An 18,044-nucleotide genomic window follows, 5' to 3' on the forward strand; every position below is an offset into this window, starting at 1 on the left:
AAGGGGCAATTTAGCGTGGCCAATCCACTAATCCTGCACATCTTTGGGTTGTGGGGCGAAACCCATGCAAACACGGGGAGAATGTGCAAACTCCACACGGACAGTGACCCAGAGCCGGGATCAAACCTGGGACCTCAGCGCAGTGAGACAACAGTGCTATCCATTGCGCCACCATGCTGCCCTTTGTGTGAATGCAACTTGATACAATACTGATAAATGCCTGGGACACCGTTTCTTTTATGCCTCAGTCGGGGGTCCCTCCTCTAATTTTCTGCAAAGCCTTGTTAAGGATTGTGTTCAGAAATGGAGCCAAGTAACAACGAAAGCAACAAAACCAAGTACTGTAAGTTTGTTAAGTAGTTCCATGCCAGATCAGAAAGCAAATTAAGTAATAAGCAGGAAGGGAACACTGGGTATTGGGACTGAAACCCTTTCAAAGGAAAAAGAGGGGCATGGATAGGGTGGATGGGCAGGCACTCTTTCACAAGGTGGAGGGGGTCAGTCACTAAGTGGCATAGGTTTAAGGTCCATGGGGGAAAGTTTAGAGGAGATACGAGAGGCAGGATTCTTTTTACGGAGAGGGTGGTGAGTGCCTGGAACGCGTTGTCAGAGGAGGTTGTGGAAGCAGATACATTAATGGCGTTCAAAAGGCACCTTGATGGGTATAGTGGGATACAGCATGAGGAAGTGCTGAGGGTTTTGGCAAAGGTTGGTATCATGACCAATACAGGCTTAGAACATAGAACATTACAGTGCAGTACAGGCCCTTCGGCCCACGATGTTGCACCGTCCTGTGAAACCCTTCTAAAGTCCCTCTACACTATTCCCTTATCGTCCATATGCCTATCCAATGACCATTTGAATGCGTTTAGTGTTGGCGAGTCCACTACTGTTGCAGGCAGGGCATTCCACGCCCTTACTACTCTCGGAGTAAAGAACCTACCTCTGACATCTGTCCTATATCTATCTCCCCTCAATTTAAAGCTATGTCCCCTCGTGCTGGACATCACCATCCGAGGAAAAAGGCTCTCAATGTCCACCCTATCTAATCCTCTGATCATCTTGTATGCCTCAATTAAGTCCCCTCTTTACCTTCTTCTCTCTAACGAAAACAGCCTCAAGTCCTTCAGCCTTTCCTCATATGATCTTCCCTCCATACCAGGCAACATTCTTGTAAATCTCCTCTGTACCCTTTCCAATGCTTCCACATCCTTCCTATAATGTGGCGACCAGAACTGCACACAATACTCCAAATGCAGCCGCACCAGAGTTTTGTACAACTGCAACATGACCTCATGGCTCCGAAACTCAATTCCTCTACCAATAAAAGCTAACACACCGTACGCCTTCTTAACAACCCTCTCAACCTGGGTGGCAACTTTCAGGGATCTATGGACATGGACACCGAGATCTCTCTGCTCGTCCACACTACCAAGAATCTTACCATTAGCCCAGTACTCTGCCTTCCTGTTCCTGTGCTGTATTGTTCTTTGATCCCACGCATGAAAGTCATTAACATTTTTCTCATTCATTCAACATCTACAATTAATGATAAGTATACAAAGCAGTACAGAAAATTGGTAAAGAGATTCTATTCTGGAAGACCTACAACTTCAGGATGGTTTGATACACAGAACCATTTATCTGCCCGAGCGGTTATTAGTCAAGAGAGACCTTTTGAATATTGGATCAAAAACAACCATGAAAAAGTGTTACTTGGGAACATCATACAATGAAGAAATAACCTGTAAATAACTGTTGTGGTTATTTATCACTAAAAGGGCGAATCTTAAAATCTAATTGGGCTGCTACAAGATGATAGTATTAACTGTCAGTAGCTAAAAATGAATAAATATTGGTGAGGCCAAGATTCATTTACAGTAGTGGTCAGTGCTTGTCCAAAATGCAAATCTAACAAAACAAAAGCAAAATGCTCCAAAGTTCTAAAATCTCTTTCTTGCAGAATAATTAAAAGTCAACTGCTGATTCGTACCACACCTTCTCTAACTTAGGAGGAGATGTAATATCCAGCCACAGTCCTCACCCTGTGCATACAAAAATATGATGTTGCCATTCTCTTACTCCTCTCACCATCCCAATGCCTGAAAACCTGGAAGCTTCAGCTGGTTAAAATTCCTGGGCCTGGAGAGTTAGAAAAGGCTGCTTCCCAATTGGTGGATTTTAACAGCCTTTTCCAATCCTTTAAAGATCTGCCCAAATCTAGATGTGTACAAGCACAAAGATGAGAGCAACCAGCAGGACGGTCACAAGCTAGATTCACTTGAAGCAAAGACCAGTGCTGCTTATATTCCAACCATTCCTGGGATGGAGTCAACTGCAACTATTTCTATGCAATGACTGAATAAATGCAGGATTAGCTGCATTGACTTTAGTCTGCTGATACTGAGTGTCCAGATAGACACAAGAGGATTGATTACTTAGTTAGGAATCTGGTGGCTGTCAAGTTCCCAAATTTCAACAACAGGTGGCAGCTTCAGGATAGAATGGGCAAAATTGGTGCAGCAAATAAAAATAAATACATCTTAGGTAGGAAATACAAGAGAGTAATCACCATTTAATGACAGAGCCAATTAAATTAACAGCAATTTTTAGACCAACCTTCATCTCTGTTCTGTGGCAACTGTGACTGGTTGTTGTCTGATCCTCCCTCTTCCTGTTGCTTCTGCTTTATTCTCAGAAACAGAGCCTTTTGTTTGGCTGGAAGGAAGTCTGGAACAGTGACAGTAGGCTTACGACTTGCCGAACTGCTGGCATCCGATTCCGTGTCACTATCTCTAGAATCATCTGTACCCAAGTAAGATTGATGATCTCTCTGCTCAGGTGCCAAATTTGAAATACCATCTAGATATTAAAAAAGAACACAAACAAATGTCTTGCCTTTCTTGTATGGTTCCACAATGCACAATCTCAAACAAAGCAATGCTGTAGGTGTTTTGCATACATAACAAATTAGGCTTTTTTTTTAAATTTAGAATGCACAATTAATTTTTTCCAATTAAGGGGCAATTTAGTGTGGCCAATCCACTAATCCTGCACATCTTTGGGTTGTGGGGGCTAAACACACGCAAACACAGGGAGAATGTGAAAACTCCACACAGACAGTGACCCAAGGCCGGGATCGAACCCGGGACCTTGGCACCGTGAGACTGCAGTGCTACCACTTCGCCACCGTGCTGCCCTCCAAATTAGGCATTTTTAACAAGAAGATAAAATTCAGTGTAAAATTGGCTCAACTGGTCCATGCTGGTCTTTATGCTCCACACTGGCAGCCTCACTAAACCTATCAGCATTACTTTTTATTCCTTTCCCTTGTTCCATAAAATATGGTTCAATGTGAACCATTAACTCCTGATCACTTGAAACTGTTTATTATACCAAAGGATAGTAGGAATGTTTGGCCCAACTGCAGTTTTAGTTGAAGACCAGGTTTAAAATGGGAATACAAATCTTGTTGTCAATTCTGCATCTGAACAATTGTTATTTTAGACATTATATACTGCTCCTTCACACAGTATCTGAACAAATTCATGCCGTACCTCCCATGTGGTTCTCTTGCTCCAAACTATGCACTACTTTCTGTGAATAGTAAGAATTATAGAAGTCGACTGGATTTTGTATTTGTGGATATGCGATGTCTTGCTGGTATGCAATGTCTTGCTGCATTTGTTGAGATGCATCAACTGTAAATTGTGGATGAGTCTGTGATGGTGGTAGTATCTGATGCTCCATGGGCATGTTCATCATAGCTCCCTGAAATCCCATCTGACTTGGAGCTTCATTTGGTCCTGCATTTATTGGTGGACCTGGAAATCCTGGTGGAAGAGGTAAACCAGGGTGTCCTGGAGGAATTGGTGGGCCATGTAACACTGGCTGTCCAGGTAAGCCTGGAGGCATGACTGGTCCAGGCAGACCTTGTGGAACTGGCATATGTGGAGGACAAGGAGGACCAAAACCACCTGGAGTCTCTGGAGGTCCATTGGGTCCTGGAGGCATCATGTTTTGTTCCGGACCTGGGCCTGCTCCAAACATCTGAGGGGGAGGAGGTAGTTGGTCTTCTTCAAATGGAGGATGTGGGGGTGAAGGGGAGTCAGAAAACTGTGGCCTACAAAAAAAGCAAATGATTAATGAAAAACAGGTTGAAAGCCATCTATTCATCTGAACCAACCGGTGAAGGAATTTAAAGTACCATTTAATAGCCACATCCTTGAAGCCAGACTCAATTATTTTTTTAAAACGCCACCCTCAGAAGTAAACAACAATCACATTTATAATGAATGCTTCACAATATCTGTTTAATAGAAGTTACTGCTTTCTCTCATTCCCTTCATCATCTCGAGCTGAAAAGAGCCCGCCTTTCCGACCATCTAATGCTGTGTCCTGTATAAGTTCAGCATAACCTCCTTGCTCTACAGGAATCTAGCCAGAGGACTGGAGGATAGCAAATGTTGTCCCCTTGTACAAGAAGGGGGTAGAGATAACCCCGGTAACTATAGACCAGTGAGCCTTACTTCTGTTGTGGGAAAAGTCTTGGAAAGGTTTATAAGAGATAGGATGTATAATCATCTGGAAAGGAATAATTTGATTAGAGATGGTCAACATGGTTTTGTGAAGGGTAGGTCGTGCCTCACAAACCTCATTGAGTTCTTCGAGAAGGTGACCAAACAGGTGGATCAGGGTAAAGCAGTTGATGTGGTGTATATGGATTTCAGTAAAGCGTTTGATAAGGTTCCCCACAGTAGGCTACTGCAGAAAATACAGAGGCATGGGATTCAGGGTGATTTAGCAGTTTGGATCAGAAATTGGCTAGCTGATAGAAGACAAAGAGTGGTGGTTGATGGGAAATGCTCTGACTGGTGTCCAGTTACTAGTGGTGTGCCACAAGGATCTGTGTTGGGGCCGTTGCTGTTTGTCATTTTTATAAATGACCTGGAGGAGGGCGTAGAAGGATGGGTGAGTAAATTTGCAGATGACACTAAAGTCGGTGGAGTTGTGGACAGTGCAGAAGGATGTTACAAGTTACAGAGGGACATAGATAAGCTGCAGAGCTGGGCTGACAGGTGGCAAATAGAATTTAATGCAGAAAAGTGAGAGGTGATTCATTTTGGAAGGAATAACAGGAAGGCAGAGTACTGGGCTAATGGTAAGATCCTTGGTAGTGTGGACGAGCAGAGAGATCTCGGTGTCCATGTCCACAGATCCCTGAAAGTTGCCACCCAGGTTGAGAGGGTTGTTAAGAAGGCGTACGGTGTGTTAGCATTTATTGGTAGAGGAATTGAGTTTCGGAGCCATGAGGTCATGTTGCAGTTGTACAAAACTCTGGTGCGGCCGCATTTGGAGTATTGTGTGCAGTTCTGGTCGCCACATTATAGGAAGGATGTGGAAGCATTGGAAAGGGTACAGAGGAGATTTACAAGAATGTTGCCTGGTATGGAGGGAAGATCATATGAGGAAAGGCTGAAGGACTTGAGGCTGTTTTCGTTAGAGAGAAGAAGGTAAAGAGGGGACTTAATTGAGGCATACAAGATGATCAGAGGATTAGATAGGGTGGACATTGAGAGCCTTTTTCCTCGGATGGTGATGTCCAGCACGAGGGGACATAGCTTTAAATTGAGGGGAGATAGATATAGGACAGATGTCAGAGGTAGGTTCTTTACTCCGAGAGTAGTAAGGGCGTGGAATGCCCTGCCTGCAACAGTAGTGGACTCGCCAACACTAAACACATTCAAATGGTCATTGGATAGACATATGGACGATAAGGGAATAGTGTAGAGGGACTTTAGAAGGGTTTCACAGGACGGTGCAACATCGTGGGACGAAGGGCCTGTACTGCACTGTAATGTTCTATGTTCTATGCTCTTGTATTCTGTACCCTTATTAATAAAGCCCACGATACTGTATGCTTTATCAACTACTCTCCACCTGCCCTGCCACCTACAATTATCTATGCACATATACACCCAGGTACCTCTGCTCCTGCACCGCCTTAGGTTTTGTACCCCTCATGTTATATTATCGCTCCATGTTCTTCCTATCAAAATGCATCAGCTCACATATAGAACATAGAACATAGAACAGTACAGCACAGAACAGGCCCTTCGGCCCTCAATGTTGTGCCGAGCCATGACCACCCTACTCAAACCCACGTATCCACCCTATACCCGTAACCTAACAACCCCCCCCCCCCTTAACCTTACTTTTTTTATTAGGACACTACGGGCAATTTAGCATGGCCAATCCACCTAACCCGCACATCTTTGGACTGTGGGGGGAAACCGGAGCACCCGGAGGAAACCCACGCACACAGGGGGAGGACGTGCAGACTCCACACAGACAGTGACCCAGCCGGGAATCGAACCTGGGACCCTGGAGCTGTGAAGCATTTATGCTAACCACCATGCTACCCTGCTGCCCCAAATCTTCCCACTCCACCCACCAGCTTGCCCGTGTCCATTTAAAGTTCTACATAATGTCTTCTGTGACATTGTGAAATGTTCAGAATACAAAGGGCCAATGTCATATAAATTAACCACTAGATGGAGCTAGATGCAGAACTATACAAAGCACTGACACACGGGCTTCTGTGAGATGGCTGGAGAGGAGAGCATAGGAGTAGTGAGAGAGATCAGAGTACAGTTATAGATAGAGTGTAGAGACGAGTGTTAGTTGAGCCTAGACATTCTTGACCCTGGTATCAGCGAAACAACATACCATTCTGGAGTCACATCTATGGCTGCAGAAACACCCGTCTGTTCTCCCAACTAAGGAATCCCATATCACTATTATTCTTCCTCCTCTCCTGTGTAGCAGTGGGGCCACAAGCTTGGCTCTGATTGTGCTTCTCAGAGGAACTAGCACCCTGACCTGTTCGGCGAAGTGGACTGAGACTCACTGCTCCAGAGCTTCACTCGATTTTGCTCCCCAGTTAGGATGGGCCTAAACTCAGATCAAATTTCCCCACACCTAGCCCAAATTTTCTTTCCATTGAAACTAACTGTAGCGAAAAAGCATCCATATCAAGTCTTGGAGCCAAGTTAGCTATTGCACAAATGTTGATCATTGGGAGGAGGCAACAAAGCCCTCAAAATATGTAAACAATTGCCTATAAATGACAAAGTGCAGTTTTATGTATGTCAGCCACCATCTATCAGAAAATATTGTATATTTGCAGTAGACACATTATACTATGTTTTAAACTTCGTTTGCTTTGAATGGAGCTTGTAACCTATTTTATAAAATAAATAAATAATCTTTATTGTCACAAGTAGGCTTACATTAACACTGCAATGAAGTTACTGTGAAAAGCCCCTAGTCGCCACATTCCGGCGCCTGTTAGGGCACACAGAGGGATTCAGAATTCTCAGCTGGTACAGGAATTGAACCCACGCTGCTGGCCTTGTTCTGCATCACAAACTAGCTGTCTAGCCCACTGAGCTAAACCAGCCCTTGCATGATTCAATTAATTAGCTAATGTTTGATCACTGGCTCTAGGTCCAATAGATACATATTAAAATTAACATACCTCCGTCCCATCTTGTGAACAAAGACACTTGTTGGCTGTACAACAATATCAAAGATAGAGGGAATCCTCGACCCTGGTGAAGTTGCTTGTGGCTGGTTGCCAGGTGGACCCATCGGCATTGGACCAGGATAGTTTGGTGGTTGTGGAGGAGTTGGCAATAATCCAACTCCTGGTGGTGGCTTTGGAAGAGGAGCTATACCTTGTTTCCTAAGTTCTTCCAATTCAAGTTTATCATCATCTTCGTGATATACGTACTCATAATCATATTCATAATGATCAAAATCATTGGCATGGCTGTGGTCATGGTTGTTGTCATAATTCATACTTTCATTGTTCAATACCTGATAAAATATATTAATTTGTCAAGCAGGTATAGGTTTAATAAACCATTTTGCAAAATTTATGAAATCAAACAACTTATTACATCTAAAGGACCCTTAATAAAATGGAAAAACAAAATTTTAATACTCATCAATTAAATAATGTTATGATCTCTGTGGAGGCCATTAATGTTTTTTTTCTATAAATTTAGAGTACCCAATTTTTTCCCCCCAATTAAGGGGCAATTTAGTGTGGCCACTCCTTCTAGCCTGCAGATCTTTGGGTTGTGGGGGTGAGACCCACGCAGACATGGGGAGAACGTGCAAACTCCACATGGGCAATGACCAGGGGCCAGGATTGAACCCGGGTCCTCGGCACAGTGGGTAGCAGTGCCATCCATTAGGCCACCGTGCCACCCTAGAGACCATTAATGTTTAAAGAGAAATTGATTAATTGACACTAGGCCAAAAGGTTTCACTATTTTTAAGAAAAACGAACATTACTGTATATAAACACGTTCAATAAAGCAAGCACTATTAATTTAACACTGTGGTGGGTGTGTAAAGACGCAAGATTATAAATCCAGTTCTATTTCTTTCAGTCCAGTATATGGCTTAAATGACGATTCTTCATGAATCTTAAAATAAGCTTTAAACAACTCAATCATAGGTAATAGCTGGCTCCATACTATCCCAGGCGTGCGCACACACACACACACACACACACACACACACACACACACAGGACATCCAGTGAAATGGAAGCTGAAGTTAAGTGATACATTTCATGTTCTAAATCACATATATTTATTGACAAACCTTGTCTAGCAGCTCCCTTGTTTCTTCAGTAAGTGGGGCATGAGAGAATTTGCAGTTGTCTCCTTGATAGCACTTTGCTCCTGTGTGGTAGAACTTACATGGATATTCACGTAAAAATACATTAAGGAATGTAACTAGTCAGAATACTTAAAAAGAACAAGGAGAACTCAGAGAAGCAGTGAGCAAAGAGGCCACAAATGTGATGGGAGTTCAGCGAGCAGAGGGGTCATAAAGGCAGCGGGAATTCAATGGGCAGAGGGCTCATCTTTACATGCTTGTTCACAAAATTAATAGTCATGCAGACAAATGCAAATTAATTAAAGAAAGCCAGCATGAATTTCTTAAAGGAAAACCATGTCTAACTAACTTTGAGTTTTTGAAAAGGTAACAGAGGGTTGCTGAGGAGAGTGCAGTGATGAGGTGAACATGGACTTCCCAAAGTTGTGGTGGTGCGTGATTTTAATTTCCCCCATATTGACTGGGACTCCCTTAGTGCCAGACATTCGGATGGAGAGCAATTTGTTAGGTGTGTCCAAGAGGGTTTTTTGAAATAGAATGTTGATAGTCCAACCAGGGAGGGGGCCTTACTGGACCGAGTATTGGTGAACGAGCCCGGCCAGGTGACCAAAGTTTCAGGAGGGGAACATTTTGGGAATAATCATAATAATTCCGTAAGTTTTCAATGGCGAAGGACAAGAGTTGTCCTCACGTGAGGGTGCTAAATTGGGGGAAAGCTAACTACAACAGAATTTGGCATGAACTGGATATTGTGGATTGGGAGTGGCTGTTTGAGGGTAAGTCCACATTTGATATGTGGCCGTCTTTTGGAGACCAGATGATTAGAGTGCAGGGCAGGCATGTTCCTGTGAAATGAAGGACAGAAATGGCAAGATTAGGGGAACCATGGATGACAGGGGAAACTGTGTGACTAATTAAAAAGAAAAAGGAAGCATACACAAGGTCTAGGCAACTAAAAACAGACAAAACGTTTGAAGAATTTAGGGGAAATAGGACCAAACTCAAACGGGGAGTTAGGAGGGCTAAAAGGGGACATGAAATGTCATTAGCAAGCAGGGTCAAGGGAAATCCTAAGGCCTTTTATACATATATAAGGAGCAAGAGATAGTTTGGGAAAGAGTAGGCCCACTCAAGGACAAAAGAGGGAAGTTATGTGTGGAGTCAGAGGAAGTGAGTGAGATCCTTAATGAATACTTTGCATCGGTATTCACCAAGGCGAGGGACATGGAGAAAGGATGTTAGGGATGGGGGTGTGAATACTCTAGGACATGTCAGCATAATGAAGGACGAAGTGTTGGGTATCTTAAAATGCATTAAGGTAGACAAGTCGCCTGGACTGGATGGGATATATCTCAGGTTACTGTGGGAGGCAAGAGAAATAGCTAGGGCCGTAACAGATATCTTTGCATCATCTTTGACCACAGGCGAGATTCCAGAGGACTGGAGAATAGCCAATATTGTCCCTTTGTTTAAGGGAAGCAGGGATAATCCAAGTAATTATAGGCCGGTGAGCCTGAAGTCAATGGTGAGCAAGTTGTTAGAGAAGGTACGGAGGGACAGGATTTATTGACATTTGGAAACAAATAGACTTGTTAGTGATAGGCAACATGGTTTTGTGCGGGGAAGGTCAAGTCTTACCAACTTGATAGTGTTTGGGGAGGCGACAAAATTAATTGATATGGGAAAGGCTCATGGATGTCACCTACATGGACTTTAGTAAGGTGTTTGACAAGGCCCCTCATGACAGGATGGCACAAAAGGTTAAGTTGCATGGGATTCGGGTGTGCTGGCTAGATGGATAAAGAACTGGCTTGGCAACAGGAGACAGAGAGCAACAGTGGAAGTGAGCTTTTCAGAATGGAGATCTGTAACTGGTGGCATTTCACAGGATTCAGTGATGGGACCACTGTTGGATATATACAAATAAAATGATCTGGAGGAAAATGTAGATGGCCTGATTAGCAAGTTTACAGATGACATTAAGATATGTGGAGTTACAGATCGTGAAGGGAACTGTCAGAGAATAAAGATAGATTGGACAGTTGGGCAGAGAAATGGCAGATGGAGCAATACGGACAAATGCAAGGTGATGCATTTTGGAAGATCAAATTCAGCTGCGAATTGTACAGTAAATGGCAAAACCCTGAGGAGTTCAAGTCCATAGTTCCATGAAGGTGGTCAAGAAGGCATACGGCATGCTTGCCTTCATCAGCCATGGCATTGAGTACAAGAGTCATATTAGAGTTGCATAAAACTTTAGTTAGGCCACATTTGCAGTTCTGGTCTCCACACTACCAGAAGGACATGGATGTTTTGCAGAGGGTGCTAAGAAGGTTTACCAGATGTTGCCTACTCAGGGAGGGTGGTAGCTATGAGGAGAGGTTGAATAAATTTGGATTGTTTTCATTGGAAAGACGGAGGCTGAGGGGAGTCTGGATTGCGGTCTACTAAATTATGAGAGGTATAGACAGGGTCTATAGTTGGAAGCTTTTTCCCAGGGTGGAAGACTCAATTACAAGGGGCACAGGTTCAAGTGGGAGGGGGAAAGTTTAGGGGAGGGGTTAGGGAAAAGTTTTTCATGGAGAGGGTGGTGGGTGCCTGAAACGTGTTACCGTGGAGGTGGAGGAGGCAGACAATATAGCAATATTTAAGATGTATCTTAGTAGACACATGAACGGGGCGAGGAATGGAGGGATACAGATCGTTTGGGTAATAAGTAGTAGGTCTAAATAAGGAATTTGGATCAGTGAAGACTTGGTGGGGCGAAGGGCGATGGGAAAGGAACAATACAGCACAGGAACAGGCCCTTCAGCCCTCCAAGCCTTCGCTGATCACAAGTCTAGATCAACCGCCTTCTATACCCAGTCTGTTCATGTGCCTACCCAGATAAGTCTTAAAGGTCGCTAACGTAACTGCCTCAACCACCTCACTTGGCAGTGCATTCCAGGCCACCACTATCCCGTGTAAAAAATTTCCCCCGCAGATCTTCACTAAACCTATCCCCCCTGACCTTGTGCCCCCTTGTAATTGTCGTTTCCGCCCTGGGAAAAAGCCTCCAACTGTTCATCCTATCTATATCCCTAATAATTTTGTAAACTTCTATCAGATCGCCCCTCAGCCTCCGTCTCTCGAGGGAGAATAATACCAGTTTATTCAATATCTCCTCATAGCTAATACCCTCCATACCAGGCAACATCCTGGTAAACCTTTTCTGTACTTGCTCCAAAGTCTCCACGTCCTTCTGGTAATGCGGTGACCAGAATTGGACACGGTTGCAAATATGGCCTAACCAACATTGTATATTACTGTAACGTAATATTCAAGCTTTTATACTTGATACCCCGTCATATGAAGGCAAGCATGCCATATGCTTTCTTTATCACCATTTCTACCTGTGCTGCCACTTTTAAGCATCTGTGGACCTGCATGCCTAGATCTCTGTGTCTCTATGCTGGTTCTGCCGTTTATTTTATAGCTCCCACCTAAATTGGATCTACCAAAATGCATCATCTCGCATTTGTCCGGGTTAAATTCCATCGGCCATTTCTCTGCCCAATTTTGCAGCGTATTATATCCTGTTGTATTCTCTGACAATCCTCACCACTTTCTGCAACTCCTGCAATCTTAGTATCATCCGCAAACTTGCTAATTAGACCCGCTACGTTTTCTTCTCAGTAATTTATATATTTAAAAAGAGCAGAGGTCCCAGTACGGATCTCTGCGGAATACTATTAGTTACAGACCTCTATCGGAAAAATATTCTTCCACTGCTACCCTCTGTTTTCTATGGCCAAGCCAGTTCAGAATACATCCAGCTAGTTCACCCCTGCCCCCATGTGATTTAATCTTTTGCACCAGTCTGCCATGAGGGCCCTTATCAAATGCTTTACTAAAGTCCATGTGGACAACATCCACAGCCCTCCCCTCGTCAATTATTATTAAAAATCAATTAAAGTAGTGAGACATGACCTCCCTCGTACAAAACCATGCTGTCTGTCGCTAATAAGACCATTCACTTCCAAATGTGCATAAATCCTATCTCTGAGAATCTTTTCCAACAATTTCACTTTCACAGACATCAAGTTCACTGGCCTATAATTACCCGGATTATCCTTGTAACCCTTTTTAAATAACAGTACAACATTGGCTATCTTCCAATCCTCAGGGATCTCACCTGTGGCCAACGAGGAAACAAAGATTTCTGTTAGAGCTCCAGCGATTTCATCTCTTGTCTCCCTCAGTAATCTGGGATAGATACCATCTGGCCCTGGGGTCTTGTCTACCTTAATGCTTTTAAACACACCTAACACTTCCCCGCTCATAATAACCATCTGTTCTAAGTGTTTACACATCCCTCTGAGACACCACCAATCAACGTGTTCCTCTCCTTTGTGAATACCAATGCAAAATACTCATTAAGGACCTCACCTACTTCCTCTGGTTCTACACATAATTTCCCTCTTTGGCCTGGAGTGGACCAACACTTTCTCGAGCTACCCTCTTGTTCCTAATAAAATGCCTTGGGATTCTCCTTAATCCTGTCTGCCAAGTTCATTTGGTGACCCCTTTTTGCCCTAACTCCCTGCCTGAGCTCTTTTCTACTTTCCTTGTTTCTTCAAGTGCTTCATCTGTTTTTAGTTGCCTGTACCTCATGTATGCATCTTTTTTCTTTTTGACAAGATTCTCAATTTCCCTGGTAATCCACGGTTCCCGAATCCTGCCTTTCCTTTTCATCGGCACATGCCTGTCCTGCATTCCTATCACCTGCTCCATAAAAGACTCCCACATGCCAAACGTGGATTTATCCTCAAACAGCCTCTCCCAAACAACAGTCTCCAAATCGTGCCTAATCTGGTTGTAGTTAGCCTTCCCCCAGTTTAGCACCTTAACCCGAGGACAACACTTGTCCTTTTCCATGAGTATCCGAAAGCTTACGGAATTGTGGTCACTGTTCGCCGCATGTTCTCCCACTGCAACTTTGATAACCTGGCAGGGCTCGTTCCCTAGTACTGGGTCCAGTATAGCCCCCCTCTCCAGTCGAGATCCACATATTCCAAAAAACCTTCTTAAACACACTTAAATTCCTTACCATCCAGACCTCGAGCCCTAAAGGATTTCCAGTCAATATGAGGAAAATTAAAGTCTCCCACTACAACAAGCCTTCTGACATTTCAGCAATACCCAGGTTCTGTACTATTAAATGACTATTTATATGCGAATTCATATCCTATAACAGAGCACCTTTAAAATACACCATTCAATAATCCAATTTGTGTAGATGATTTAAACGGCGCTTGCATTATCTCAAGACCAGGCTGGGGGAGAACAAAGAAAGTGATCAAAATGCATAACAAATGAAGCCCAAGAATATTGTGTGGCAATGTAAATTGGGTAGCATATTAAAATAGATCCAGATGCAGAAACAAACGCAAAAGTAGAAACATGTTTTTGTTTAAGTCCATGATTACCACAGCAATAAAGTCATTCCCAACACAAATCATTTTTATGACAATATTATTGGCTATTTCAGGATAATTTTTGAATTAAAATGAAATGAAGCCATAGAGCTTAATTTGCGAGCAATTTCTTCAGACCTGTAATTCTGAGTATTAATATTTCTGCATTTAAGGATTATATGGCATATTTACAATTAATTCCCAAAGCGCTATAGATAATCAAAAATCACTGACTTCATTAATTTTCAATCCAGAATTCCAACTACCGTTTCTCTGTGGCTTACAATTTGAACAATGCTTGTACCTTTATTCAGAAACTAGATAAATATCAAAGAACAAATAATAAATATCTTTGTTAGTGTCACAAGTAGGCTTCCATTAACACTGCAATGAAGTTACTGTGAAAATCCCCTAGTCGCCACACTCTGGCGCCTGTTCGGATATACTGAGGGAGAATTCAGAATGTCCAAATTACCTAACAGCACTTCTTTTGGGACATGTGGGAGGAAACCAGAGCACCCGGAGAAACCCACGCAGACACTGGGGGAACGTGCAGACTCCGCACAGACAGTGACCCAAGCTGGGAATCGAACCCCGGTCCCTGGCACTGTGAAGCAACAGTGCTAACCACTGTGCTACCGTGCCGCACAAGTAGATAAACGAATGAATGCAAAATCTAATGAAGGCCAAAATTTGAGCAGAAATGTTTTCGTGTGCATGTAAAAAGTTTTTTAAAAAGGATATCATGCATGAAAATGCAGTTATCTCCTTTGGTGCAAAATCCATTGAGGTAGAATTTGCAGATGTCCTTCTTCTTCTGTATGACTACATCATGACTATATCTGCATTGGTCCCCCTGTTTAAAAATGAAAAATACACGCATTATAATAGTTTGTCAAAGTACAAAGGAAGCAAATTTGATGGTGTTAGAAAATAGAATACTCGAAACTTTTGAGAAAGTTGCAATTTCTTGAAGCTTGAGATTTCCTGGGGTATAAAAACAACCATGTTTGTGCATCTTGAATGTATTCGTTAGAGTGGTATTCTCAGAGCTGTTAACCAGTTCTCAACAGTAGTATTACCGTGTGTGTGTGTGGGGACATCTGGTGTGAGCAGGCGTGTCTATGTATGTGTACTTCTCTCAAATTTCTGTGTACACGTCTTATTTATATATTTTAGTACAAAGTTCCATTCTGTATTGTATAAAATGATCATTCAATTTACTTCATACAAATTAAATAAGCTGTTTAGCCTCAACGATGAAGATTACAAGGTTTGCTTTTTTCAAGGACTTCTGGTGGACATCCTACATGATTTTTGTTTTCAACAAAGGTATGTTGCGTACTGTGTAGTAAATAATTCTCGTTCAATACACAAGTAATGTTGGTTCATTAATGAAAATCTAATCAGTTATGAACTAGACAGTAAGAAAAGGGCCTGAATGTAATAACCATAAATGGGAACTAGCCACAATTTATAATCACAACTGGGGGCGGAGTGAGGTGTGGGGAGCGATGTGATGGGAAAGGAGGAAGGGAAAGATGTTCCACAGTACATTTAATCTACAGCTCGAGCTGATGAATACCAGCAGCTCACTTTAGATGATTACGAGAACATGATATACACAAATTTTACAACGAAAAACATACCCTAGTACAGCGACCCTCCAGAAAATACTTGCATATGCCTCCTTTCCTAATCCTTTCACCTGGACCATGGTATGGAAAATCTTGATTTTTCTTCTTCTTCCGGCAAAAATTAGAATTTCCGTAACCATCCTGCTAAATACAGTAGTTAGATCAGTAATGTTGCTTAAAACAAAAGAAAGCTCACTTTTCTTTCTCAGTTTGCATAACTGGCAATTTAAAGCTGTCAAATCGGGGATAATTAGTACAGCTTTCTAAAATTCTATTCCTGACATATTAGTTTCCAGCCACCTTCCTAACCATCACAGAGTTGCCCCAACCCAAAGTGTCTAATGTAAGAAAATTTATTGTGAATAAATACTATTTTTCTACAGCAGTGCAAACAATTAAAACAATGTACTGAACTTACTTATACCTTTGGCACGGAGGAGAAAATAAATCTGTTCAGAGAAGAGGATGCTGGCAGTGTAGCAGTAAGGAGGAGATAGCAGCGATGTTGATAGGATGAAAATAAAGAGTCACATAAAAAAATTGGCAGTCTGCTAAGCAGAGAAGGCACCGGTCCCAGGTGGGATGCACCCAAGGTTAGAGAGGAAAGCAAGGGTGAAAATTGTGGCACAACTCTGGCGACAATCTTGCAATCGTCCCTGATATGGTGTTGGAGGATTGCAAATGTTATACCCATTTAAAAAAAAAGAGGGGGATAAACTAGCAATTACAGATGAGTCGACCTAACAACGTTGATGGTGGGGAGGCGGGCAAAACAACCTGGGATAAAATGAATTAAAATTTTAAGTAGTATATTTTAATAAATGAAAGTCAACAGGGATGTTGAAACAAATCATCTTTAGTGGTACGGTGGCGCAGTTCCTCACGGCGCAGAGGACCCGGGTTTGATCCCGGCCCCAGGTCACTGTCTGTGCGGAGTTTGCACATATTCCCTGTGTCTCCGTGGGTCTCACCCCCACAACCCAAAGATGTGTAGGGTAGGTGAATTGGCCACGCTAAATTGCCCCGTAAGTGAAAAAAATGAAATGGGTACTGTAAATTTACTAAACGAACAAATAATCTTTGAATATGTTGAATTCTTCGTCGATGAAAAGTGAGGATTGATTAACGTGTTACAGTTGTGCACATGGACATACATATTGAATAGATTGGCGTTTGATGAAGACACGATGGGCCAAAGGGCTCTTTCTGTACTGTAAAATTGTATGACTTTCAAAAGGTATGTAACAGAGAACCACATAGTAGATTTGTTATTAAATTAAAGGGACAATGGCAGCATGAATACAAAACTTTGTAAGGAATAGAAAACAAAGTAGCGGTGAATAGTTTGCTTTTCAGACTGAACAGAAGTAGTGGTCTTCCACAGGGACAGTCTTATGATGATCACTCTATTTGATATATTAATGAATTGAATTTTATTATACCAGGCCTAACCATGAAGTCTACCAATGAAATGAAACTCGGATGCATGACAGAAAACATGTATTTACCCATGTAAAGTGTGTCTTTTACAATTGCGCAATGCCCCAAAGCACATAAGTCAATGTTTTACATACTTTTTCACGGGAAAGAATTGGTCACCCCAGATTACCCTTTATGGTGGTGGTGAGTCACTTTCTTTTTAAAAAAAATATAAATTTAGAGTACCTAATTCATTTTTTCCAATTAAGGGGCAATTTTGCGTGGTCAATCCACCTACCCTGCACATCTTTGGGTTGTGGGGCCGAAACCCTCGCAAACACGGGGAGAACGTGCAACGAGTCACTTTCTTGAACATCTGCAGTCCATTTGGCATAGGTACACTCAATAACCGTTAGGGAGTCCCAGGATTTTGACCCAGTGACGGTGAAGGAATGCCGATATAGTTCCAAGTCAGGATGTGGGCAGCATGGTAGCACAAGTGGATAGAACTGTGGCTTCACAGCGGCAGGGTCCCAGGTTCGATTCCCCACTGGGTCACTGTCTGTGCGGAGTCTGCACGTTCTCCCCGTGTCTGCGTGGGTTTCCTCCGGGTGCAGGTTATTGTGTTACAGGGATAGGGTGGAAGTGAGGGCTTAAGTGGGTCGAAGCAGACTCGATGGGCTGAATGGCCTCCTTCTGCACTGTTTGTTCTATGTACTTAGAGGGGAATTTGAAGGTGGCGTTGCTCCCATGCGTCCTTCGAGGTAGCAGAGTTTATGGGTTTGGAAGGCGCTGTCAAAGGTGAGTTGCTGCAATGCATCTTGTGGATGGTACA

At 42.8% G+C, this 18,044-nt stretch overlaps 1 protein-coding gene across 4 annotated transcripts in view; it reads right to left on the reverse strand.

Annotated features, from left to right (window-relative positions):
• The window catches only part of LOC119967063 (zinc finger CCCH domain-containing protein 6), a 71,801-nt gene that overhangs the window by 11,176 nt on the left and 42,581 nt on the right, over positions 1-18,044 (reverse strand). For 3 of the 4 annotated variants that reach the window (XM_038799099.1, XM_038799098.1, XM_038799101.1), the window contains 6 exons: positions 15,803-15,934; positions 14,898-15,009; positions 8,680-8,789; positions 7,541-7,881; positions 3,558-4,123; positions 2,620-2,862 (listed from right to left, as the gene is read on the reverse strand). In XM_038799099.1, the coding sequence (XP_038655027.1) occupies positions 2,620-2,862; positions 3,558-4,123; positions 7,541-7,881; positions 8,680-8,789; positions 14,898-15,009; positions 15,803-15,934 (1,504 nt within the window). The remainder of the gene's footprint in view (positions 1-2,619; positions 2,863-3,557; positions 4,124-7,540; positions 7,882-8,679; positions 8,790-14,897; positions 15,010-15,802; positions 15,935-18,044) is intronic. The other variant, XM_038799100.1, reaches the window with a different exon arrangement.

This window comes from Scyliorhinus canicula, chromosome 6 (genome assembly GCF_902713615.1).
Source record: "Scyliorhinus canicula chromosome 6, sScyCan1.1, whole genome shotgun sequence".
In the NCBI taxonomy this organism is placed as follows: domain Eukaryota; kingdom Metazoa; phylum Chordata; class Chondrichthyes; order Carcharhiniformes; family Scyliorhinidae; genus Scyliorhinus; species Scyliorhinus canicula.